Source organism: Neurospora tetraspora (assembly GCF_033439725.1).
Source record: "Neurospora tetraspora strain CBS 560.94 chromosome Unknown B0H65scaffold_5, whole genome shotgun sequence".
NCBI lineage: Eukaryota > Fungi > Ascomycota > Sordariomycetes > Sordariales > Sordariaceae > Neurospora > Neurospora tetraspora.
In genome coordinates this window covers 3,331,278-3,355,868 of record NW_026944387.1, presented here as the reverse complement: position 1 = coordinate 3,355,868, position 24,591 = coordinate 3,331,278, and the positions used below count along the sequence as shown (strand labels likewise).

General features: G+C 46.7%; 7 protein-coding genes across 7 annotated transcripts; 5 read left to right on the top strand and 2 right to left on the bottom strand.

Moving 5' to 3' along the window:
* Positions 1-240: 240 nt before the first annotated feature.
* Positions 241-952, top strand: B0H65DRAFT_238572 (uncharacterized protein). Its single transcript, XM_062822286.1, has one exon. It carries the CDS (start codon positions 358-360, stop codon positions 838-840), a length of 483 nt encoding a protein of 160 aa, XP_062680839.1. The 5' UTR covers positions 241-357; the 3' UTR covers positions 841-952.
* Positions 953-4,926: 3,974 nt separating this feature from the next.
* On the bottom strand, positions 4,927-5,766 carry B0H65DRAFT_238584 (uncharacterized protein). The gene has a single exon (XM_062822287.1). It carries the CDS (start codon positions 5,622-5,624, stop codon positions 5,049-5,051), a length of 576 nt encoding a protein of 191 aa, XP_062680838.1. The 5' UTR covers positions 5,625-5,766; the 3' UTR covers positions 4,927-5,048.
* Positions 5,767-13,143: 7,377 nt separating this feature from the next.
* B0H65DRAFT_443812 (uncharacterized protein) lies at positions 13,144-14,115 on the top strand (the record flags this gene model as incomplete). Its single annotated transcript, XM_062825650.1, has 2 exons — positions 13,144-13,185; positions 13,690-14,115. The coding sequence occupies 2 exons, from the start codon at positions 13,144-13,146 to the stop codon at positions 14,113-14,115; spliced, it is 468 nt and encodes a 155-aa protein (XP_062680837.1).
* A 400-nt stretch (positions 14,116-14,515) lies between these two features.
* B0H65DRAFT_238419 (uncharacterized protein) lies at positions 14,516-15,761 on the top strand. The gene is made up of 2 exons (XM_062822284.1): positions 14,516-15,161; positions 15,222-15,761. The coding sequence occupies exons 1-2, from the start codon at positions 14,916-14,918 to the stop codon at positions 15,651-15,653; spliced, it is 678 nt and encodes a 225-aa protein (XP_062680836.1). The 5' UTR covers positions 14,516-14,915; the 3' UTR covers positions 15,654-15,761.
* Positions 15,762-16,707: 946 nt separating this feature from the next.
* Positions 16,708-17,808, top strand: B0H65DRAFT_443810 (ubiquinol-cytochrome C reductase hinge protein-domain-containing protein; the record flags this gene model as incomplete). The annotated part of the gene is made up of 4 exons (XM_062825649.1): positions 16,708-16,800; positions 17,072-17,228; positions 17,412-17,660; positions 17,744-17,808. 4 exons carry the CDS (start codon positions 16,708-16,710, stop codon positions 17,806-17,808), a joined length of 564 nt encoding a protein of 187 aa, XP_062680835.1.
* A 2,131-nt stretch (positions 17,809-19,939) lies between these two features.
* Positions 19,940-22,669, top strand: B0H65DRAFT_576844 (major facilitator superfamily domain-containing protein; the record flags this gene model as incomplete). The annotated part of the gene is made up of 2 exons (XM_062830670.1): positions 19,940-20,773; positions 21,119-22,669. Coding segments are annotated over 2 exons (2,085 nt in total), but the record flags the coding sequence as incomplete, so codon positions are not given.
* Positions 22,245-24,591, bottom strand: B0H65DRAFT_576834 (uncharacterized protein). The gene is made up of 2 exons (XM_062830669.1): positions 24,051-24,591; positions 22,245-23,983 (listed from the first exon to the last, which is right to left on the bottom strand). The coding sequence occupies exons 1-2, from the start codon at positions 24,119-24,121 to the stop codon at positions 22,624-22,626; spliced, it is 1,431 nt and encodes a 476-aa protein (XP_062680833.1). The 5' UTR covers positions 24,122-24,591; the 3' UTR covers positions 22,245-22,623.

The following is a 24,591-nucleotide window of genomic DNA, read 5'->3' as shown; positions in this document are numbered from 1 at the left end:
TCCAAGTCTCCTTTCTTCTCTTTCTGCCGAAATCATGACCATCCATCCAGCACTAACTTTTTGGTGTGTCTCATTTTTTGTGCTCCTTCGGCTCCGGCTCCCCTTTCCCATCCATCCATCCATGTTTTATACCCTTATTTCATTAATATCACCCATTGGTGCCCAACGGGCAAGGGCAGGAAAAAACATCGAATTGGCTTGGCCTTGGCGAGAAAAGCAACTACTACCGACTCCCTACCTACTCCCGCAAGTGGACACTAGTCCCTAATGAAATCCCGACGTTCTAGAAGGGTGAGCGTCGGGTAACGGTCTCGATATTTCATTCTCGGCTTTTTCTGTCTGTCAATATTTTCTCGCATGGTTCGGGTACAGGGTGCTGGGTCGGTCGTTCCTGAGAGGTGTTGTTCTCTCCATGGTTCGGGTAACGGAGAGTGCGGTTCCTGGTCAAGCTTTTTCCACCTGTCACCCATCCATCCATTGGCTGTGTCATTCGTTCACATTAACTCCGGGATTGACAGCTTTCTAGAACTCTCTGTGGTTTGCTCGCTATCTTGCTCGCTGTATTTTGTCTGTCTTTGGGAGATGGGAAAGTTCTTGTTACCGGATACCGCACCCTGCCACCTGGATGTACCTGCTCGGGCCTGGCTGGGTCCATGGGATTTGGCTTTCCCTTCGACGGCCGGCGGGCGAGGGCGGGCGAGCCTTCAGGGTGCTTGCTTGCTTGTTTGCTTGGGATGCATGGCCATTTCGGTAGTCGTCGACTGGGGGGTGGGTTATGGACACCCAACTGGCCTTGAGTTTTTACCGATATTGACGGATTATTTAGCTTGTATAAGCTAGCCTGTGTCAATGGCGAGGGGAATGGTGAAGGATGGGGACAAAGCTAGTACTACCTAGTCTCTTAGTCCTAGTTCTTCTTGGGCCTTGAAAGGAGGGGGGAGAAAGGAGAGGGAATCAGAGGGGAGAACAAAATGGCAATTTTTTTTTTTTTTCCTTTGATGATGTTCTCCGTCTGGCATTGTTCATTTTGAGTTTTCTTCTACCACTGTCGGCAAGGGTTTGTTTACTTTTTCATTTCTGGGTTTAGCCTTTCATACCTCTCTGGCTGGTTGCATTTGACGGTGCATGGGAACTTCTTTTTGTGCGTACCATCTTGGCATTGGCTTTGAAGCATGTTTTCTTTTCTCTCGCTCCCCTGGCTTCCCTTCCCCCGGAGGACGTTCTGGGTATGGCATTTTTCTTTCCACTTCGATAGGCTTGAAAGCTTATGTGTAGTACTACACACACCGCCCGCTTGTGCGTGTAAGCAAGCCGTGAGACCAGTGAACGGCTGAAACGAGCTTGGCTTTCTGTTGGAAGCTGGTTGGTTGGTTGGTCGGTTACCCATCTTGGGTCTGACTTTTCCCATTGGTTGTGGATAGCAAAGAGTTGAATATGGCATGTCAGGTGGGAAGATGTGGAATAGGAGAGCAGGACGGAAGGGGATGTGAGGAGTAGGCCATGAGGCGGTTGTCTCTGTCCTGTCATCATGAATTGAATGAATGCTTCTTTCTTTCCACGTTCGCGAGTCTTCCATTCATCAACCATACAATACAGAAATAGGAGAGTTTTTAATGCATCAACATATTATCTTGAGACTTTGGGGGTGGACTGGTGCCCGTGGTGGTGGTGGTGGTGGTGGTGGTGGTTAGAAGGGTCGCTTTAAAAGCAGAGAGCCAGGAAAATAAGGTATATGAATGAACTATCATTCGCAGAACTATCCAATGAGATGTGAGAATTGGTTGCCAGTGAACCGAAAAGGGAGCACAAGAAAAGCTGAATCTCATTCGCGATGAGGGCAAAAGACACTCGGAACAAAGATCGGACATACCAGCAAAAGCGACGACTTCTTTTGACCCATGTGTCTAGCTGACTTATGGAGTTGTGATCTTCCGCACTAGAACGTGCTAGAACAAGGAGGAAAAGGGAAACGGAGCGGTAGGTCTAGCTGGGGGGGGACTAGCAGCATCAGCCAGGTGCTTGAGCGGTGTGAATTTCTTATAAGAAACGGAACCCATAGCAATCTCGGTGAGAATTCTGTACAATGACTGCGGCCACTGTTCGTTCCCTCTGCGAAAGATGAACCGGAAGTAAAGAAGCAAATAATGGGAAATGAATGGGCAGGTCCTCTTACATCACTGAGGTATTTGTCATCCGTCCACTACCCGCGAGTTTGGCAGGCTGTCCACCTTGTGCCGAGTGTTGGTTCTTGATTTTGTGTCCATCTAATTTCGCGTATGTACGGGAAGGCAAGGTCCTGTTGTGATCCTGTTGTTCATACACGTTAGTAGTTTGATGGGCGTGGACAACTTTACGGGAAGTTTCCCGAGCCATGTCCGTGGTGATCCCAGGTCGGCCACTGAACCCATGTCTCTGCGGACTTGATCTCTATGAGGAAAGAATGTCCTATTAATGAGGCCCTTACCTGTGTAGATTGGTTGCAGCAGGGCTGAAAACAATGACCTTGTTTTGAGAAAGGCGAGTGCGAGAGAATCATCTCATAGTCCGCAGCTATTGGTCGATGTCCTTCAGCTCGGAGACGGGCCGTTCGCCGAAGATCAAGATTGTTTTTGGTGGCACGATTTTGAGGTTTAGATACGCGAACAATATGGGGTCTGTGTCGAGAAAGAGATCCTGGTACCAGAATGTACCTGTAACGTCCACGAAGCATTCTGGAAGGGGTCTATGTGTTCGCGAGCAAAAGTAAAACCCCCTTGTCATGTATCTGGCACGGACCACTACAAGCAAAACTTCATGGCTCTGTATGGTGCACTGTATAGTGTAGTCAGTGATCGTCAGCGACCTGACCCACGGGTTCTACTTACCATAGTATGTATGTGTGACGTGTGGCGGCTTCACCGAGGAGAGCGGATGACGGGCTGAAAAAATGGGAGTAGAAGGCTGTGCTGATCTGCCGTTCCTGTCTGATCACGCTCTGATTCTGTTACCACAGTACTATCTCTTCCCATGCAAGCCAAGTTAATGCCTGGCTGTAACCTTAACCAAATCCCCTTGCTCTGTGTCGGGCTTGAATAGTAGAGACGGGCATCACTCACAGTCTGTCACTTGAACTGCATTCTTCCTCGGCGAGACTCAGGCACCCCCCTGAATTGTGATGAATTTTGATTGCTTTGCGTGGTGAAGGGGGTGGTAATGAGTGGGAAGAGGCGACAAGAAAAGATCTAGGCCAGGTTACTTCCGCGACAGAAAGAACGTCTCAACTCAGGATTGCAATGGCCTTCAGGTGTGATGAAACTGATAGGTACTCCTTCATCGTCTGGGTGTAAGTAGTGCGGTTCCGAGCGTGATGAGACTTCCAGGTTCAAAGTGATGGCCTATCTTTAAATAGGGGTTTTGCCCCAATGCGGTTATGTTGCCATGTTGGTGATTCGCCTCTGGATAAGAATGCAACAGTGGATATTTCGTCGTGGAGGTTGCCAAGTTTTGGTACTGGTCCCTTGAATCCTTCATCTCGGAGCGGATTTTCCGGGGAAAAGATACATCCCTCAGCTGGATGAGATGCTCCTAGCACAGTAGAGGACACTCACTTAATCGTGGGAAATCTGTTGTGTGGCAATAGTTCCAAAACGTGGTGTGAAGTGAGTTCAAACACCTCAGGCCTTGCTCAAGGCCTCGGCTCTGGGTAAAGATCCGTTGATTCGGCACGTCGTGATTCCGTGGGAAGGACTGGAATTGCACGTGGACCTAGACCTCGTCGGCTCCGTCACCCATCTGTTTAGTGTAGTTGCCGGCGCAGGAATTGATGAGAAACTGGCCTCGAAGGAAGATGTGAAATCCGTATTTCTAGCCCTACAGCACGTGGTTGTGCGTGATCGGCACAAACCGCACATGCTACACGTAAAGAAATTGTCGAGACTCAAGAGGTGTAACAGGACATTAGAAGAGCACAGGCAACATAATGTGGCTTGAACTTTGACAGGTTATGACCAGGGGATTGTATGAAGGGGGGGGGGAATCAGATCAATACATGAGTTCCCAGCCGAGTGTGCTTGTAGACTTGGACACATTCTTCTAGTTCCCTCGCATGGAACTTAACACCCACGTCTCATGCTGAAGGATCAGGTCCACTTGCACAAACGGATCATGAGACGGTAGTGCGTGCTTGAACGGTGGCTTTCGTAGTGTTCCAGGTGAGCATGCTCAGCCGGCCAGCTACTCACTCGAGGCTGGTCATCATGAATGACAAAAGAAACCGAACACCAGAAACAGAAGCTTGAGTGTTCCGTATACAGCAAAAAAAATCACTGGGAGTCTCTGAAGAACATGGTGCTACAGGGTTTGCAGATCTCAGGACCCTCGACGCACTCCTTCGGAAGGAAGGCAGCTTGATTGGGCTACAAGAGCCGAGATGTGGATATGAACCTGCTACATCTCAAACTTTTGTCGACAGCTAGCGAAGAAACTGCAGAGGCACACGATGTACCCAGGAGGTCCGGTTGCGGCCTTTCTCGACGCCGGCGAGCCAGGAAGCCTTGGCCACTTGGGTTGGGCTAGAATCCATCAGTGAAGATACCAAGATCAGAGCGTAGAAAAGCTGAAGCAACGATGGTTTTGCGTGGGGGAAAGAGACATGCGATGGCAAGATCAGAGAATGATAGTGTATCATGGACACCAGCACTGAAAACGTCCTCTAGCACTCCTCGATGTAAAGGTTGATACAGCTCCGTCGACATTGCCGCGAGGAAATCTGTAGGAAGCAGCAAAGGCTGGTCTGGATTGGTTTGGTACTCAAGCACTACCGTCATATGATGTCGATGTGCGGAAAGCTCGCTGAAAGGCCGGTAATACTTGGTCTCACGAGTGGCGGAAGCCGTAACGCGAGAGCGTTTGAGCGGTTTCAAGGCGGCGCCCGTATACTGACCCCCTTTGTAGCCCGTACTGCCGGTCAAACCAGTCTAGACTTTCTGGGTACCTTGAGAGTGTTGACTTTTTCTCAAGGTGTATCGCTTTCCCAGAGCAAGAGTCGGAGTGGTTCAGACTGCCCCACGTCAAGGCGGCATGACGGATGTACCCGGTATTGGACATGATTTGGAATGAATTCCTCGCCAATAACAATTCTCGCTCGCTTTTCTGAGATTTCTGCTACGGGTTGATTCCCCTCGCCGCCGTGCCGCAGAGGTACTAGCATATGGGGTGCATGGGGCGGTGAGGAAGCTGGGTCGTGATGATTGAACCACTTGTCTGGCAGAAGATACTGGACAAGCTCGGGGCTTCGGGAAGGGCCCGGGGTGGTTGAGGTAGACGTATTCTGGGAGGGGCCGAAAGGAGCCGACACGTGAACAGCGAACAAGTAGCGGTACTTGTACACCCTTGCTCCAGTACAGAGAGCCAATAAGGGATCCGGATTGGGTGTAGGTCGTGACTGGGTAGGTTCTCTTCAGGTACCTGTACAAGGATGTAGATCTTGTGTAGCAACCAACGACGTCAACAAAGTGACAAGGCATAGATCCCTGCCCAGACGTATGGCAATAGGGCGAGGGCATTGACATGATGGCTTTCTTGCTGTGATGGCGAGGATGTGTATCGGTGCGCTTTCCCGACCCGACATGGGCCAGCGAGGGCATGTCCAGTCGCTTTGCTGCCAGAAGCGCTACGAGGAGGCTGAAAGGGTTGTCAAAACCGAGTAGTGTCTCCCAAGGATCAGGACCAATGCATGGTGAGCATGGCTTTCCGTTCTCCCGCTCTCACATGGCGTATGCACTCGAAGCTCAATTCGATCCGGTGGGTGCTAATGATGGAGGACTTATTCAAGCCGGATCCTTGTTCTGCTCGCCCTGCTGTGTAAGCAACTGGCTCTTAAGAACACCAAGGTGACCAAAGGGGGCAGATGGTAGATTAGATTCTGGACGCTAAGAGGAGTGCGTATGGAGCAGTGCACTAGGTGTGATAGCGGCTCCCCCCAGCGGCTCCCCCCGGGCCCAGCTCAGTTGGGCCCTCGCCCCCCTAGCAGAAATCAGGGTAGGGGCAGACAATGATATCTGGATCCATCGGGTAGCGAGACCGGTTCTGGCCTTGGTGCTTGCTGCCTGAGCCATGCCCATCCGGGAAAGAAGCCGTTGAGAGTTGATGAATAATGTGGTGCGTAGAGTAGAGTGCGGAACTGGCGACGATGGCAGTGCTTGTGTGCTCGTTAACAAGCCCGGGGAAGAGGTGGTGATTGGCAGCACTATTGGCGATTAGGACTGACAGCGATCTGCAGGTACAGGAAGACGATGTGAGGAATGGGATGGACTCCGAAATGAGATCAGTCGAGATTCGACATGATGGGTTGCGGGTAGGTTGGAGTTGTGGGGTTCGCTCGAGTGGATTGATAGTTGTGTTGGACGAGGACAGCCATCACCAAGTCGAGAGAACTTTGAGTTTGGAGTTTTCCAGTCAGTTCCAAGTTGTGTGTGTGTGGAAGAAAATTCTGCCCACTGCTGCCTTCAGGTTCCTGCCCTCATAAAAATTGTCAAGTCATCTGGAAGACTGTTCTGGTTCATAAGGGCAGTCACGATACCGCATTTTCTCACTCGTAACGGAATTGCTTTGTGGGTCTCCCTTTTAAAGCTAGCCTTCTACAGTATAGCTGGCCCCCTTCTATAAGCCTCCTATAAGCCAAAGTAGGTACGTTAACGTGGCTAGATAAGGGGTGCACAGGGGTACCTAGCTCCTTGGTAAAAGAGGGGGTTTTGGAGACCGTTAACCTTCTAATTCCTATTGATTTCATCGTTTTTATCCTTTTTACACATCAACCAACAATACTGGTTATAAAAACGACGATATTTTCAATTCTTCCCTATAAAACTATACCTCGTATTGACCTTAGGATTATCAATATCGTTTATACGTAAATAGCCATACAATCTACATTATTGACTAAATCTAATTTCGTTTTATAAATGTAATAAAAGATTTTAAAGATATTAAAATCTTTACTATTAACGATAAATATAATATTATTTACCGGCAACATTCCTTCCCTAAGTTCACACACGTTATTAATTTATCCTTTGAAAGTGGTGGCTATCATTTTAGTTAGATTCGAGAGTAGTAGAAGGATATTATTAAATAATATATTTTAAATAAGAATTACCTAGTTAAATACTTTATAAAATCGAGAGGGAGGCGATAGCGAAAATATAATATATAGGGTATTAAGAGAAAGTCGCAAGAAGGCAAAGCATTTGTGTAGGTAGAAGAGTTTGTTGTTATTAAAGATGAAGACGATGATTAATACTAGTAATAATATTAATCGATTAGAATTAGCGCTATTGAAATTCCCTCCTCCTTTTTAATATTAATTACCTTATTATTTACTTTAGTTATAATAAGGGTATTATAATCGAAGTCCCTAAGTCTAGCGATAAGTTCGGCCTTTTTAAATTTGTTAAATACCTATATTCGTTACTATTTATAAAAACCCTTCAATTAAGTAATGGTATAATTATTATATACTATACCCAATTCGTTAATAATCGCCTCCCTTTCCAACCCAGGCTTAGTATAATTATTAATAACTTCGTTATTATCAGCTTCTTTAAACCCTATAAAATTAATATCCTTATAATTAATACTTTTAATATTAATCTTATAATCTTCCTCGCCATTTAGGCGCATGGAAAGACTACAATCTATAAAAAGTTTAGCTACTAAATTTAGATTCTCTAGCTTAAACCGATTAATTGCTCGTATAATAATATAGGTAAATATAAACCTCTTTTTAGTAGGAATCTATTTTTCAAAGTCCTTAATAATAATTTATTATTCTTTGACGTAATTATCGTATTCATTAAAAAAGTAGGCCTTAATGGATTTATTAATATAAGTATCGAAGGGTTGCAATAATAGGGTAAGGTTGCTAGTGATTAGAGCTCAGTTAATACTATATTTATCAAAGGTATCGAAAACCTCCTTTATTTTATAAAAGCCGGCTGTATCTATAACCAGAAGTCCTTTATTATCATTACCTATAACTATATTCAATTCTTCGTTAATCTATTTAATTATTAATTTTTTATTATTATATACTGTTTCGTTGAATTCAACCGTTATCCCTTTATTGTATACCGTATATTCCTCTATATAAAAAAGTATTAGAAATGGAAAAGAAAAAAAGAAAAAAGAAAAGAGGGAGTAATAGGGAAACAGGATAAGCGGTATAATTTCTACTTCCTTCCTTTTTTCTTTCTTTTTTTCCCATAACCAAGTAAGGAACGTATTATTTACCCGCCTCTACCTATATTATAACCTATTTACCTATAGGTAATAGGTAAAAGATACGGTATTAATTTACCCTTCCGTTGGGTTAAAGTTTTACTCTAGACTAATAACCGTATTGGCTATAGGAGAAAAGAAAGAAAAAAAGGAAAAAAGATAAAAGGAAGGGGAAATCCTGGGTTTGTAGTATATAGTATTACGTTTATTTGTCCGCTTTAATTCGGATTATTACCTATTTGCCCATAGGTAATAGAATTAATACGGCGTTAGTACCTTCTATCGGTTTTAATTTTATATGCGATTTATAATTTAAAGGTATAACTTAGGGGGTAGAAGAAGAAAGTAGATATAAATAAGAAGATATAAAAAGAAAGAATTAAAAAGATAATAAAAATAATAAAAAATAGTAAAACATCTATACTTTTTATTATTTTTATTTTACTAATATCTAATATACCCTTAAATATTAACTTAGTTAGCAACCGCTATACCCCACCTATAAAAATATATAGAATAAGGGTAGTTTACTACTTATTCTATCTATTTCGGTCGGTCTTACTTATAATAATTTCGTTACCTCTAACGTCGTATATAATTCCATCGAAGAATTCGTATAATATAGGAGTCTTATTGAAATTAATAATAAATTATTTAAATACTTATTAAAAAAGGGGAAGGGAAGTTAATTAATGGAAAGTTAAATAATAAGGTAAACTAAATATAAAATACTTACTTTATAAGTGGTAGGCAGGCTATAAATTAAATAATTAATTAACAGTTCTATAAGCAAAAGGGTATTTCTACGTACGAATTTAAAAAAAAATTAGTTATTAAACGAAAATAATCTTCTAATAATTTAGAAAATTAGTATATTATTCATCGAATAATAATATTATACTACTTAATAAACTCTTTAAACTAATCGGTCAAAAAGATAAACTCCGTATAAGGTTGACCGGTAAGGTTATAAAAGATATATCTTAATATACGTCTAAATTAACCAATACGTAAAAAGTCACCCAGTTTATATTTCTCAAGGAAATTGGCAAATAACCTTCCTTCGAAATCTAGGAATCTTAGCCGAAATAGGTAATCGGTACCGAATATAATAGAATATCTATTAAACTACCATTAAAAAATAATTCTCAGTAGGAATTTAAAGGATTTAACCGTTATAAGGTAAGTAGGACAATAGAAACCAGATAGCGGCCCGCCCCCCTCGCCGTTAATAACGATATCAACTTTATTATTATAATAAATACGACCGTAGGATTTAGTAAATAAATATTACTATGTCTTAATTAGTATAGGAATAATATAATAAAAGAGATATTCTAATACCCTAATTTTTATATTCTAGTAATAACGACCGCGGGGTTTAATTTAGCGGGGCGGTTAATGTCACGGCGCAGCCAAACAGTGATGATGATACTATTCGACTAACTTGGACTGAAGACAAGAAGTTGAAGAGGGGAAGAAATCCCAAAAGGAAAGGCTCGATGCCAGAGCTAGGTTTTATACCCAGGCCGCGGGAGGCAGCCAGAGCCAAGCCCAGAACCTGCACCATGAACCATACCCGTGAATGGGACCCATGACAGCACATGTGACAGCCCAGCTGGTGCCAGCCGTCACAGTTAATATAAGCGGTTCTTATATTATTTATAGAAGGGTCGAACCTTCTTATTTAATTTCTAGCATTTAATCATACTATTATAAAATTAGCGGGGTACGATTAAGGTTATTAATAATAAAAAGGATATATTGAAAAAAAAAAAGAGGTCGATAGGTTTTAATATAAATAAAATTTAAAAATAGGAATTTCTAATAACGAGGATAGTATTTAGGTATTTAGTAAGGTGGAAAGGGGAGCTATATAATAAGAAATTATAGTTAGATGTGATAATTGGTAATAATATGAAATAAAACTCACCTTAGGATCGGTCGGGTTTTTAATAATAATAAACCCCGCGACGGGAATTTTAATAGCTGTAAATTTAAATACGTTGTTCAAATCGCTAGATTTTTAATACTTGCTTCTTTAATAAAAGACTATATCGCGATACGATAGTCTAGTATTGTTTGATTGATTTTGATGATTCTGATGATTTTAGGGTACGAATTAGAATCGAAAAAAGTAGTTATTTGAAGAAAGAGGAAGGAAGTGGGGTGGCTAGGCGAAATTTTTAAAGATTATTAGTACGGGGAGTACGGCTAGTATAGGTTACCTATAGTCGGCTAGTGGGGCTGGCAAAGGGGTAGTAGGGGTAAACTAATTAGTTAGCATTCGCTTATATACCTAGATTAGGGAAGGCTCCCCCCTAACCTTAAAAGAGGAATTCCGTTACGAGTGAGAAAATGCGGTAGACGAACTCACGTGCGGGGTCCATTGTTGGGGCAGGAAGCTAGAAAGTGTACAGAGGGTACGGCATGTACATCTCTTTAACCGGTTTTTGTGCCATTTTTTTCCCGACAGGGGAGTTTAGCCAATTGGATCTTCTACTAGACAAAAATCCACAATTTTGTGACATTCAGTTACTTAGCAAGTACTACCAAAATGAAATAACAGATTAAAATTGTCGTTTTTTTCAAAGGAATAAAGCCAAATCTTATGAAAATAGTATAGAATTAAAGCTATTTACAAATCTTTCTCCTTATTATTCCTATCCTCTTTAAAATAAATATCCTAATCGAAGTGGTCTTACTAATACTATTTATTTCTCTTATTAATAAGGATCTTATACCTCCCACATTTAAATATCATATATACGCGAAGTAACTCTTTTAATTTAGGAATAGTATTATTACCCGTCTAATAGTTCCTTATCTTCTAAATAGTAATAAAGGTATATATTTTATACTATACTAATTTACTCGCCCGTACCCAATAGTACTTATTAACATCCCTTCGAATAGGATATTTAGCATTCTATTCTTTAATTTTACGCTAACGATAAAATATAGCCCTAGTACCAAAAGTATACTAGAATTCGTTAATCAACTACGTACGGAAGTTTTAATATTAAATATTAGGGATAATCTTAAAGGAAACCCTATAATGCTTAATCTGTTAGATTAAGAATATATTAGTAATAAAAATCTCAAAATAGAAATTATAGAACAATACTATCTACAAACCCCTTCGATAATAATACCTATACGTATTATTAGTATATAATTAATTACTAATATTAACACTATTTATATATGTATTATATACCTAAATAACTTTAAGAACCTTAATTATTATAACGCTCAAATCGCCAAAAATATCCCTCATTATACCCTTTTTAATCGGGCGCCATCGTTTAACTTCCTTAATTCCTATACTAATGCTATAGGGATTAAACTAAATAAATAAGAAATTAATAATTTAACGGTTTTTAACCAATTAAAATACTACGTTATTATTAACTTTCTAATAGATACGTCTACATAAAATCTTCTCTTTCTTATTATCTATTTCTTTAAAGCTAGGAAATTCCTTAAATATATAATTTTTACGGACCGTACTAATAATAGCGGCGTTATAAATTCGAAAGTAATAAATAAATTTAATAATAACGAAGAAGTTATTATAAAAAACGTAATAAATTAATAATAGAAAGGGAGGAATAAACGTAATAACGAAATAAACTATAAAAATTTATATAAGTTTAAATTTAATTCATTAAATATTAGAAAATATTATTAACTAATAATTTTATATAGGGCTAATATAGGACTTATATAACGACTAAAATCGATAATTCCCTTTATATTATTATAAAATAATTAACGATAGAAATAATTACCTAAAGCTATAACCTATACTTTAATCCCTATATCGGTAGGTTTGCTAAGGATAGTTACTATAATAATACTCCTACCCATATAATATATAACCTTCTCGTCGATAACGATATTTTAAAGGGGCTTACAAATTTCATAAATAAGCCTTATAATATATTTCTTAAAAGTATATGTCCTTTCCTAAAGGGTCGTTGGGCTACCGTAACCGTTGAAATCCTAATAACAAAAACGGCGCATTAATATCTCGAACTTATTATAGGGCATCCACTTCGTAATAGAATACGCAGAATAACTAAATTTATCCCTCTAATAGAAAATTAAATTCAGTTTAACGTAGAGGCTAATATAAAGGATAATTACTATTAATACGTATAGTTTATCGGTATAGTAAAGGACCCAATATTTATCGCGGGAATAAGGATCTTTATTGCCATTTCATAATATAATCCTTCTCTAATTAATATATATCGCCTACTATTTAATAATATTACGTAAAAAGAAGTAGAGAAAGAATTAAAATATTATAGAAGGATCGTAATAAATGTAGGAGGTAAAATAATTTCCCTAAAGGGGTTCGAATATTAGTAAAGGATCGCTACCCGTCGTATAAAATTCATACTATCGTAAATATAAAGGCTTATATAATACATTATCTCTCTAATTTAATATATTAAAGTAAACGGAATTAAAGGAGTTTCGACCGTTTGAAGGAGGGGATTCTTACTATTAGGTATAGATTCGAATTCGTCTATAGGGCTAGGGAATTGAAGGGTGTACCTATTGAATAGAACTTCTCCGAGGTAAGAAGGCGTAGTACTATAATTAAAGCGTTAATATTCCTTTTAAGCGTCCCTAAAATTAATAAACCTATTCCTCTCTTCTACTTCAATTGGTCAGAAATTAGGGTTATCCATAGTAAAGAATACTAGCGTATACGGGAATAATATAGAATGTATAAAGATCTATTGAACTTTCGGGATTTAATTAATTTTATACAGTGAAATCTGTCCTTTTCCGGGTATATAATGTTAGCGTAGGGGGGTTGTATGGAGTAGCCTTGGCGTACCACAAAAGTATTTGTAGGCCGGGAAAAAAATGGCGCAAAAACCGGTTAAAGAGATTGGCAGTATCGTCAGGGTAACATTATTCTGTGGTGGGCAGTGCTGAATCCGCTGGCTCCACTTCCCATATTAGTTAGTGTAGTCTTATTCAATTCGTACCCCGGTTTAATCCCACGCCAATGAATTGCCATCTGGAGTTGCGTTGCGTCCACTGACCACATTCAAACCACTGCAGTGCAAATGTACCCCTCTGCTTCAATCCTCTCCTAGAACAACACCTCATCCACCACCATCTCAACCACAACCACATCATCCAATCCAGACTATCTCTGGCTTGATTGACCTATCTGCTGTCAGAAATCCAACCCCTACCAACGACCCTGGGTGTTTTCCCACCATCGACAACTGCTTACCTTGTTGACGTCAAAGGTCAGTTTGTATGTGTCCGTTAACTGTTCAAGCCGGCATCAACAACACCTTGATACCTTGCCCAAATTCTCGCCAACCCGGGCCACTAGTCGAAAAGGGTGCGTCTAGATCAGAGTCTTGGACGGTTTACATCCGGTATACCCTGTACTAGAGGGATGCTACCATACCTCATTTATCATTTATCCCAATCGTCGGTCGACCCTTGAACCTGGACGGCGTCCTATGGCATCCAATCCACACTTCGTCCACCCAACTCACCAGCTCATACCACGACTCTCCACGTACCCGTGTAGCTCCTCATTCGCTCGAACTCCTGCAGTGTCTCCCGCTCTTTTTCATCTTGCAGCTCAATAGGCAACACATCTCGATTGCCAAAGTGTCCAGCGTCCAGCGTCCACGGCCCCGGGCCTCTCTCGGTGTCCGCCTCTGCTTCTGGAAACGGGTGACCCTTCTCAGTCTCAGTGTTCCTGCCTCTACCTGCCGAGACCACTTGTTAGAGCCTCCCCGTCCTGAGTCTGGAACTAGGCGTCCTGGATTCCCACTGGTTGGAGCTCTGGCCGCCCAGCATCCTGGCTAGAACACCCAGTTAGGCCCTCTTCTCATCTGCCTCGCCTTGCCCAAAACCCATCCCCCGTCTCCAATTAGTCCCTCGACCTGGCCGTTCGGCCGGCCTAGAGGCTGCCTGTCTACAAGGGCTGTTACCCACTACTGTCTACACTACCGCATTCCCATCCCCATTCTTGGTGTTCTCCGGGCTGGACTATCCAAGCTGGAGGGCAAACCAACAAGACCCGGGACGCTCACCTGCCTCGGCTGACAGCCCGTCCAAGTTGAAACATTCTGAAAGTGATAGAATAGAGGCTAACAGACTGACACTGTACAGGCTCGCAGCCTGCCAGTTTCCGTCGACGACCAAATTAGCAAAAGTCGGCCCACTCTAGATACAACAGCTTCCTTGACCCCTGGACTGAGGCTTGCCAGATCTCCCACCTCATCTTGCTGCAGGCCGTGCCGCTGTGGGTGAACAGGTTACTTCCTGGCTTCGCTCTTTGACCCTGGACGGCTACTACCCACTACTACACCCTTGCGTGCTAATACTAGCACCCCAAGTTCCGGGCGCGCGGGACAGGACAAGACGGTACCTAGCGGGCCATTCTGCAGCTGACCACCCAGTCTCTCATCATGTCAATAAAGTAAGTCTACATCTGCTGTTCTTCATCCTCTCGTGACCCTTTGGCAAGGCAACTCTACACCATCTTCCCCAGGGCTCCCGTTCCGAGTGCCGTTGTCTCCTCTTTTTCTTCCTGTCAATATATTTCAATATTGTCACAGATACCACCTAACCCGGCCCCACCTCCCCGTCCCATCCAAGTCATCATGGCCGACCAATTCTTGGTCGAGGCGCACAGATGGACGCTTGCTCAGCATTCGATTACTGACGAGAAAGAAAGTTGGGTCATGTTGACCCGTGATGGGCAGATCCAGAAACTCCCTGGAGAGAAGATTCTCCTCACCTCCAAGCCGCGAGTTGGCCTTGAGCTCTCGGTCCCGAAGGAGCTGCAGGTAGCAGAGCCTTTCTCTGTCAAGAGCGACAATGGCATTGTATACATAACCAACGAGAGGGTAAGTTCGGCTCTGATTTCTTGAACGACATGTTGATGTTGCGGTCTAACTAGCGTATAGATCATTTACCTCCCAGCCAGGTCGACCGAGGCTTTTCGATCTTTCTTCGCGCCTCCCTTAAACTTCAGCGATGTCCGCATTAACTCGTCCTGGATCGGGCCTTGGAGCTGGACATCTATAGTCAGACCTATTCCAAACGGGGGCGTACCGCCGGAGATCCCCCGCATCGAGTGCAAGTTGACATTCAAGGATGGCGGACACAGCGACTTCCAAGCAAAGTATGAGTGGCTGAGGGACCGACTACTCCACGCCCAAAGCCTTGGACTGACCCCCGGGCAAAACCTCGAGCCTCCACCTCCGTACGATGATGCTCAAGCGTCTGGGCCTTCCTCGAGCACACCTGCGTCTGGACCGTCTGGGAACGTGACAAGCGATCGGAACCAAGTGCCCCAGCCTGGCCCGGATGAGCCACCTCCGGACTACACGGCATAAATGCCCGACTTTCTCGTCAAGATTGCGTTCAAGATGTGGTTTGGCCCGGGGACACAAAGTAACCGCCTCCAGCGCTGCCCCGAAATAGGCAAACATTCGAATATCTCCGAGTTGACATTTCTCCTTCAATGCCGCCGATCAACAAGAAAAACATGCACATTATACGACTGTTGGTGACAGGAGTCTGTACGGTCAATCTAGCGTCAGTCTTTAGGATTATATATGTGAAGTCAAAAGAGGATCTTGAACAAAAAGAATTACAACGTCAGAAACACAATGTGATTGGTCGGACTGGCCGCCGTCCCTAAGTGGATGGATGTCAGTAGCAAATGGAGGCAAACCGTTTTTTCGTTGTAGCGTATAGTCCATATTTAGTTTGTCAAATATCCATTGGCTCTTAAACCTTGAAAAACCCTTGTCGATGTCTCGCTCTTCGGAAGTATCTGTGGTGTGCATAATCGGACAGAAACAGAAAGCGGCTGCCTGTCACGTATTAGTGATGACAGGGCTAGCAACGACAGCAACGCCAGCGATACTGTGTTGCTCAGCTGTCAGAAAGCAAGCAAGTTCTTGCCAGCGATTGCCTATTCAGTAAGCCGGTCAGTCGAGACAGTAATCAATGGCGGCGGCGTGGGGGTTTTGATAAAGACATGAAGTTCTCTCACAGCTGAGTCCAGACATAAACCACAGTTGAGACGGTCTCGAGCTCGCACTGACCCAGACGAGCTTCCAAGTTTAAGTTTCCCCTCGAGAGCGTGAAAGTGCTTGCACGTGACGCCGTCCATGACTGCGGGATTACCCGGGGGCAGCTTCCACTTGAGCGTGTACCTATCGATAGGCACAGACCAATCAGCAATTGCCAATTGCAAGAGGGACGGCGAGAGGCAGCGCTCGGGCCAGGAGCTGGGGCCACCCGGGAGCACTGGAGCCAAGCAAGAAGCTCGGTTTACCCGATTTTTGATCGAGAAAGCTTGCTCAACGTCGCGCCATATCAACAACCTACCGACAAGACCACCGCAACCTTCTTCTCGCCGCCACCCCCGCGAAATTCAAAATGGGCTTCTGGGACGCTGTCACCGACCTCATCGACGCGGCCACTCCGTGGGCCACCGTCGAGGCCGAGGCCCCTGCCGATACCCCGGCTGAGGTATGCCATCACCACCACCACCATCACCAACCTTTCATATGCCCCGGGTCCCCGAATTCTGGACAGAGATACATTCCACCACGATGAGAGAGAGGAGAGGAGGCTTAGTCAACACGATGGTTGAAGCTCTGCCCTACCTCCTGTAGGAATAGAGGGGCATGGTGGGGGATGTACCGTGGTTGAGGGCTTTGTTTGCGTCATAAGCCATGGAGAAGAGAGACATACGGGGAAGTGGGAGAGCAAGCATGCTGACGGTCAATTCATGTTATAGGCTGCCCCTGCTTCCGAGAGCACTGAGGAGACCACCAAGGAGACCGAGGCTGAGGAGCCCGCCGCCGCCGCCGACGAGCCCGAGGAGGAGGCTGAGGAGGAAGAGGAGGAGGAGGACGAGGATGAGATCAAAGACCCCAAGGAGACTTTCGAGGAGGGTGGGTAACCTGTCTCTTTTCCCTCCCTTCCCTCCCCATGTCCGGACCAACACATATACAACATCACTCGACGACCACAACCATCCGGCCTTCCGCCGCCATCACCTCGACGCACCTTGCACCTATGGGAGCCCTGCGTTCCCGCGCCGAGCCTCCGGCACTGGTCTGCTTCTCAACAAACAGAACTGCCAATGACACGCGACCGCCGAACTTGCGTCGATCTCGCCCAGCCTTGCATCTTCACACAACGTTCTCCGACACTTACTCGTTACGGAGCCCAACTCGAGACGGAACATGATGTGCTGACGGGGGTATTGCTTACAGAGTGCCGCAACTCCAAGGAGTGCGCTCCCGCCAAGCACCACTACGATGAGTGCGCCGCCCGCGTCACCGGCGCTGGTTCTGACACCAAGGAGGACTGCGTTGAGGAGTGTACGTTGATCGAGTCCCCCTTCCTCGCCCACAGGCACACAAGACAGGCTTTACTCACTAGGAACCTTGCGCGACAACAACAGTCTTCCACCTCGTCCACTGCGCCACCCAGTGCGCCGCTCCCAAGCTCTGGAACGTCCTCAAATAAGCGATCGATCTCCCTTGACGATCGTTTCGCACTCCTGATGCGCCTGCGACTTTCTTGACCCCAACGCTCGGCAGTCCGATGACGAAAAAGCGACCCCTCGAACAACAACAAGGTTATAGTCCGGAGGAGCTATTTCTTTTACATGGAGACAATGGGGCGTTTTACGATAGACAAAGATACACGAAGGAAACAACCAACGTACGTTCAATCGTTACGATGACGACCGGGAATAGAAAGCAAATGAGGATCCAATCGCCAAAGTTCAAAATCATCAGCAGCCATCTTGGAATACGAACAGAAACGGGAAAACGAAACAGTGCCAGGTGAAAAAAAAAAGGGGGAGGAAAAGGAAAAGGGGGCTTCCAAGGGTTACACATGCATGCTGTATGATGAATGTGTTTACACTTTAGTACCCTTCCTCCCTCTCCAAACGAACGTATATATAGGGCTGGGGGAAGCGGGGCGACATGGCGCAGTCATTTTCTCCTATGGTTTCGGCATGTCCCCATCTGATTCGGTTCTTCCTTCCCCAGCCTTGTTGTGTCTCTTCTGTATTATAATCCTTCCGAAGTCACCTAACTCTCAAAAGCAGACGCAGGTGAAGCCTCTCAATAGACCTCCTTTTTTTGCTTACATGCCCTTTTCCCAGTCGGTGTTGTTGTTTCTCGCACGTTGCGCTCGCCTCACATGGAAAGACATGTTTCACGGTGCGTCCATCCGGTCGGAAATTATATTATGCCAACGAACACTTCGAAGCAAGAGAGAAGGAGTGAGCTTCTAAGGCGTCTTTAATCCCATAACAAATGATTGGCGCGGCCTCTTTCTATACTGTAAGTCTACACTGTCGCTTCTCGTGCAAATGTCCCAAATGGGTGTTGATGATCTATCTGATGGGGGGTCTTTTATAAAACCCGAGATAACCAACCCCTCATTGTTGAGTACATACACCGAGAGTACCGACGCACTCGACTTGTTTTCTAGCTTGCGTTCGTACATAAATGCGACCTTGTGCATTGCGCATGGGATAAGATGGCATGTGGCAGCAAGGGGGGGGGGGGGGGGGGGGGGGGGGGGTGAGTACGGCAGTATAGTGAGGGGTTAAAACTGGATGGATGGGTGACTTTTGAGATGGTGGGTAGACGAGTCGGAGATATCATGACGGGGGGGATTTAAGACTGTGACTTGATTCCGTTACGACTCGACCTTTTCTTTTTTCTCGAGCAAACGGGCTGAAAATAATGGGGAGTTATTGGGAATACTTAACATGTAGAAACTCGCAACGAAGTGAGGCGGAACAGGCACACGTTCGGACAAAGAAAGATTCGCGAAGTAAGACAAGGGAGATAGATATGAGTTGAAATGTTTCTCGCTTCCGCCTTCCTGGTTGATGGAACACCTAGCACCAATTTATGTACATAACACATTGAACACAGTAACAGAAAATCTGGGGAAGACGAACACAAACGGGTTCGGGTTCGGTTTCAAAAGTGAATATCACACGCTTGCCGCGCCGCTAGCCAAGAAATGAAAAGGTTGCTAGAAAAGCGGTTTTGGGGGGGAAACTTATTCTTTTCTTGGATGCCGAGACTTTTTGAAAGCGTGATAAGTAGCGTGCCATTCTGTCCCACATCCAATGTGCAGCGATCAATATCCGAGTCCGAAGTCCCGTCCGTCTTTCCTTTCTTTGCAGGCAGAAGTTCTGAAGGTGCGGTGCGGTAGTATGCGACCGTATCATTCATTCATTTTCATCATCTCAAATATGTGAACACGCGTCGCTCTTCCATCTTTTACATCTTGTCATCTTCTTGCGCTCGCTCGCATCTACACCAGACGGACGGCAGGTAACCTTTCTGCTGCTCGGACTTACAAACTCGCACACTGGCACCGAAGCGCCATTCAGACAGAGATAATGTCCTGCACACCGTGACCGAAGCGCGTTACTGGAATCCGAATGCGAACAAGCTAAATCAAACAAACTCCTTGGGATAACTTGATCCAGGGGGCGCCACAAACAAAAGTAACAACAGAGCCGCCTCCCCCCCTCGAAAAAGAAACAAAAGGGATTAACAAAAAATACAAGAACAGAGCAGAGCCGCTTCGCAAGGCGCAACAAGCGCAAAACGCAATGAGCAGCAGCCTCCGATCCCCCAGCAGAGGAGGTAGCGCCAAAGGACGACATCACCAAGCCCAAGGACAAGGACGCTGGCAAGAATTAAGAGATACAATGGACGTCGATCACGACCACGACCATGACCATGACCATGACCAGGCTACCATCCACAGCAGCCGGCATTCTCACCATACTACCTGCTCGCACCGCGACAGCCACGACGATTGTCCTCAAGCTCGGCTATCATATCCGCATACGAAACTTCCTGGTACCACCAATTTTAATCTTAATGGCAATGGCAGTAGTAGTAGAACGGCAAGCAGTGGAAATGGCAGCAGCAGCAGCAGCAACAACATGAAGAAAAAGCGCAGCGATATCGAAATAGTGGGCATCGAAATGAAGGAAAGTCCGAGTAAAAACAACAACAATTCCACGACGACAAGGACGACAACGATGATTGGCGATGAGAAAAGGCGGGTGGGTAATCGGGGTGGGGTATCGGATTCCGAAAAAAAAAGCGGCATCGGCAGCAGCGGCAGTAGTGGATCAAGGTCAAGGTCAGCATCCACCGACTCCGGATCGGGATCGGTGGTCTCCACCACGCTCGGCGCCGGGACCGGAACGGGGATCAGATGCATCACGGAGGGGACAGCGGTTAGTAGGAGTGCCGGGGAGACGGCCGGCGGTGGCGGTGGCGGCGTCGGACTTGGAATTGACGGAGCGGATGACAATGACGAAAATGAGCAAAGAGTGGAAAGAGACAGTGAGGGAAGACCGGTCGTGTATAAGGTCTATAAGAGGAGGTGGTTCGGGTTGGTGCAGTTGACGTTGTTGAATATCATTGTTAGTTGGGATGTAAGTGCCTTTTTTTTCCTTCCTTCCCGTCTTACACTGTTATTGGGCTGTTGAAAGTTTATTTGCACTCTCACTTCTGACTTCTGTTCTTGGATGCCCCTTGCACTGGATTTGATGTCATGGTGTTGTGGCAGTCACTTCTCAGTTTCTATATCAGCTTGGTTCAGTCATCGAGTCACGTCGATGTTTACCTTCAGAATAACTCTACACATCAACAAAACATATACTCCTGAGAGAGAACAGAGAAGTCCACTCACAGATGATACCTCACTCCTCCCTTCAACCAGCCCTCTCACCAACAAGGACATCACGAACCCCAACTAACAAACCCCCCCCCCCTCCCAGTGGCTCACCTTCTCCCCCGTCGCCGCCCACGCCGCCGCCTACTTCCGCACCACCGAAACGACCATCAACTGGCTCAGCACCGCCTTCCTCTTCGCCTTCACCTTCATCACCCCCCTGGTCATCTACGTCCTGCACCTCGGCCCCAAGTTATCCATCACCACTGCCGCCGCCCTCCTGCTCATCGGCAACTGGGTCCGCTACAGCGGCTCCCACTCTTCCTCGCCTACGGGTGGCCACTTCGGCGTTGTCATGTTCGGCCAGATCCTCGTCGGCCTAGCCCAACCCTTCGTGCTCGCCGCTCCCGCCCGCTACTCCGACCTGTGGTTCACCAACCGGGGGCGCGTCGCCGCCACCGCCTTGACTTCCCTCGCTAACCCCTTTGGCGCTGCGCTGGGCCAGCTCATTGTGCCGTTTTGGGTTAACGAGCCATCAGACGTGAGCAAGATGGTCCTTTACGTATCAATCATCTCCTCCATCTGCTCCGTCCCCGCCTTCTTCATCCCCTCTCGGCCTCCAACGCCCGCGGCACCCTCCTCCACCACGCCCAAACTCACCCTCCGCACCTCCGCCGCCATCTTACTTGGTCACGCCGAATTTTGGCTCCTCTTCATCCCCTTCGCCGTTTACGTAGGCACCTTCAACTCCCTCTCCTCTTTACTTAATCAAGTAATGGAACCATACGGTTACACGGACGAAGAAGCCGGCATCGCGGGGGCCGTGTTGATCGTCGTCGGTTTAGTGGTGTCAGCAATCACGTCCCCGATAATCGACAGGACTAAAGCGTTTTTAACCACAATCCGCATCGCCGTCCCGCTTATTGGTATCTGCTACCTCATCTTCCTCTGGATGCCCTCCACCCGCGCCTCCGCCGGCCTGGCCGGGCCGTACGTCATTTTAGCCATCCTGGGCGCTGCGAGCTTTAGTTTGGTGCCGGTGGTGGTGGAGTTCTTGGTGGAGGTGACGCACCCGATTAGTCCGGAGGTGACGAGCACGTTGGCGTGGAGCGGGGGACAGGTACTTGGCGGGGTGTTCATTATTGTTTCGGGGGCGTTGAAGGAGGAGAAGGGAAGGGGGGGAAGGCCGGATGGGAATATGTATTGGGCGTTGGTGTTTCATGCTGTGGTGGCGATGGTGGCGGTGCCGGTGCCGCTTTGTCTTGGGTTGTTTGGGAGGGGGGATAGGGTTAGTTTGAGGAGGGTGAGGTCGGATGATGGGAGGGGGGATGGGTTTGGGGCGGAGGGGACGGCGTGAGTTCTCTCTGTTCTTGCTGAGGGTTGGGGTCTGCAATGACGTTATGATGGATGACGGTGTGTATGTGTTATGGTTTGTTTATATGTTATGAGGATGCACATTCTCGTTTATACCCCTGTGGCGGGTTTTGGGTACATCAATTAGGATTATTATTTTGTATATCTAGGTCTCTCGCTCCTCTGCTCCCTTCAAAGCAGGACAGGGGTAATGTTTACTTTTTAACCAACCTCATCTCATTACCATCATGCATCACATCACTTCCTCCCAAGAACCCTTTCCAACCTCCCCTCCCACTCCCCCCTCAACCTCTCCATCTCCCTCCAACACTCCACCCCCAACATCTCAAACTCAACCCTCTTCTCCTCCGTCAAATCCGTCGCCCCGGACTTCCTCCCCACAATCTTCCTCCCCATCCCTCTCTCCCCCTTCTCATTCTTCAGCTCCTTCCTCGTCTCAACCGTGCCATCCCACCCCCACCCTTCCACCTCCGTCTTCTTCACTCTGCATTCCCCCCACCAATCCGTGCTCGACCCCCATTTCACATGCTCGGCATTCACCGCGTCCAAGGCCTCCTGCTCCTGCAACGCGAGCCACACGGGCGCCACGGCGCCGTTGTACCCCGTTATCGGATGCCAGGGGGAGCCGAGCCAGCGCGCAATGTACAGCACCACGCGGTACCAGAAGAACATGAAGGCGTTGAGCGGGAAGAGGGTCGTTTGGACGATGCCCGGGTGGACGAGGTAGAGTATGGGTGGGGTAGCTGGTGAGTTTGATGACTTGGTGGCCGGCTGAAGATAAGAGTTGACAAACGGGCGGGCCGAGGGTAAGGTGGCCGTTAGGGAAAGCACGTCCGTCAGGCGCTTGGTGCTCTCGTAGGCGGCGTTGGTCTTGATGGCTTGGAAGTCGGAGAGCTCGAGGTTCTTCCACCCGGGCTCGATGGAGGATTCCCAGATTATACGGCCGGGAGGGATACTAGAGTCGGACTCGGAGCGGCTGAGCAGGGGCACGAGCTTGTGCGCGAAGAGGTAGTGGCCGAAGACGTTGGCGCAAAAGACTTGGCCCATTTCGGGAACCTTCTCGTCTTTGACGTCGGGCAAGGGGTTGACAACGTGCCCGGCCGTGGCGGCCTTGAAGGTCGGCCAGGTGGTGGCTTGGACGAGACCCTTTGTGAAAATGTTGTGGAAGACCTTGGGCCAGTCGAGACCGGTCCAGCCGCCCATGCCGGCGTTGAAGATGACCGAGTCGAGACGGGGTATCCTCACGTCGGTGAGGGAGGTGAAGTAGGCATCGTTATCGTTGGCGGGGCTGCTCACGGTGCCGTTGACGAGTTGTTCGGCGGCGCGGTGGACGTCGGCGAGGTTGCACAGGTCCAGTTGGACGCTGAGGATGTGGATGCGCTTCGTGACTGATCGGGGATCGTAGTTGGGACCCGCGCGGGAGCGGAGGATGTCTGAGGTGGTCGCGAATTCGCGGGCATGTTGGCGGAGAGCATCGATGGTTTCTTGCGACTTCTTGACGCTGCGGGTGGTGGGGATGACGACGAGGTGGGAGGTCAGGGAGCGCGTCGTGAGGTACTCGTCGATCAGGCGTTGGCAAATAGCGAAACCGATTCCGCTGAAGTCGCACTGAATGTTAGCATGTTACCTCCATCAGGCATGGATAGATAGATGTTGAGACTTGCCTGTTGGCGCCAGTAACCAAAGCGAAGAGGGTGTCCTCAGGAGGGACTGAATCCCATGGTGCCGGGGCCATGTTTTGTCGGAAAGTAACTGGAGTAAGGCGATACAGGTCAATTACGCGTGACAGATGTGCGGGTTACAATGGCGGACGGAAAGGAGTTGCGCCAGAGAGATGGGATGCCGTCACGCTGTCGGTCTGAAAGGGGTCCCGTCCGAGTCCGACGCGATCATTTCTGTGGAGACTTTCCGGCCCCTGTCCGATTGGTTTGTTTCATCTACTTCAGACATTCTAACACGTGATTGTATATTTGTTTCTGTGTTCCAGCAGAAGGGAATCTTCTGGCCAATGGATCGTGGGTACTGTCTCGATTGGCAAAGAGGGTTTGTTCGGTGTTGTTATCGTCTTTGGCGGGAAAGATTTCAACCGTGAGATCGGGGTCGGGGCACCACTTCCGGGCTTTGGAGAGTTCAAGTCCGTGCCGTTCGGGGATTTGGTGGTGTTCGGCCGGCAGTACTGGGTCCCTTGAATTCAATTCACTTGGC

Excerpts from the sequence above, each read along its gene's own strand:
- B0H65DRAFT_238572 (XM_062822286.1), top strand. The coding sequence starts at position 358 with ATGGTTCGGGTACAGGGTGCTGGGTCGGTCGTTCCTGAGAGGTGTTGT.
- B0H65DRAFT_576834 (XM_062830669.1), bottom strand. The coding sequence starts at position 24,121 with ATGGCCCCGGCACCATGGGATTCAGTCCCTCCTGAGGACACCCTCTTC. Across the intron at positions 23,984-24,050 it reads TTGGTTACTGGCGCCAACAG|CGGAATCGGTTTCGCTATTT; the intron begins GCAAGTCTCAAC and ends GTGCGACTTCAG.
- B0H65DRAFT_238584 (XM_062822287.1), bottom strand. The coding sequence starts at position 5,624 with ATGCCCTCGCTGGCCCATGTCGGGTCGGGAAAGCGCACCGATACACAT.
- B0H65DRAFT_238419 (XM_062822284.1), top strand. The coding sequence starts at position 14,916 with ATGGCCGACCAATTCTTGGTCGAGGCGCACAGATGGACGCTTGCTCAG. Across the intron at positions 15,162-15,221 it reads TATACATAACCAACGAGAGG|ATCATTTACCTCCCAGCCAG; the intron begins GTAAGTTCGGCT and ends ACTAGCGTATAG.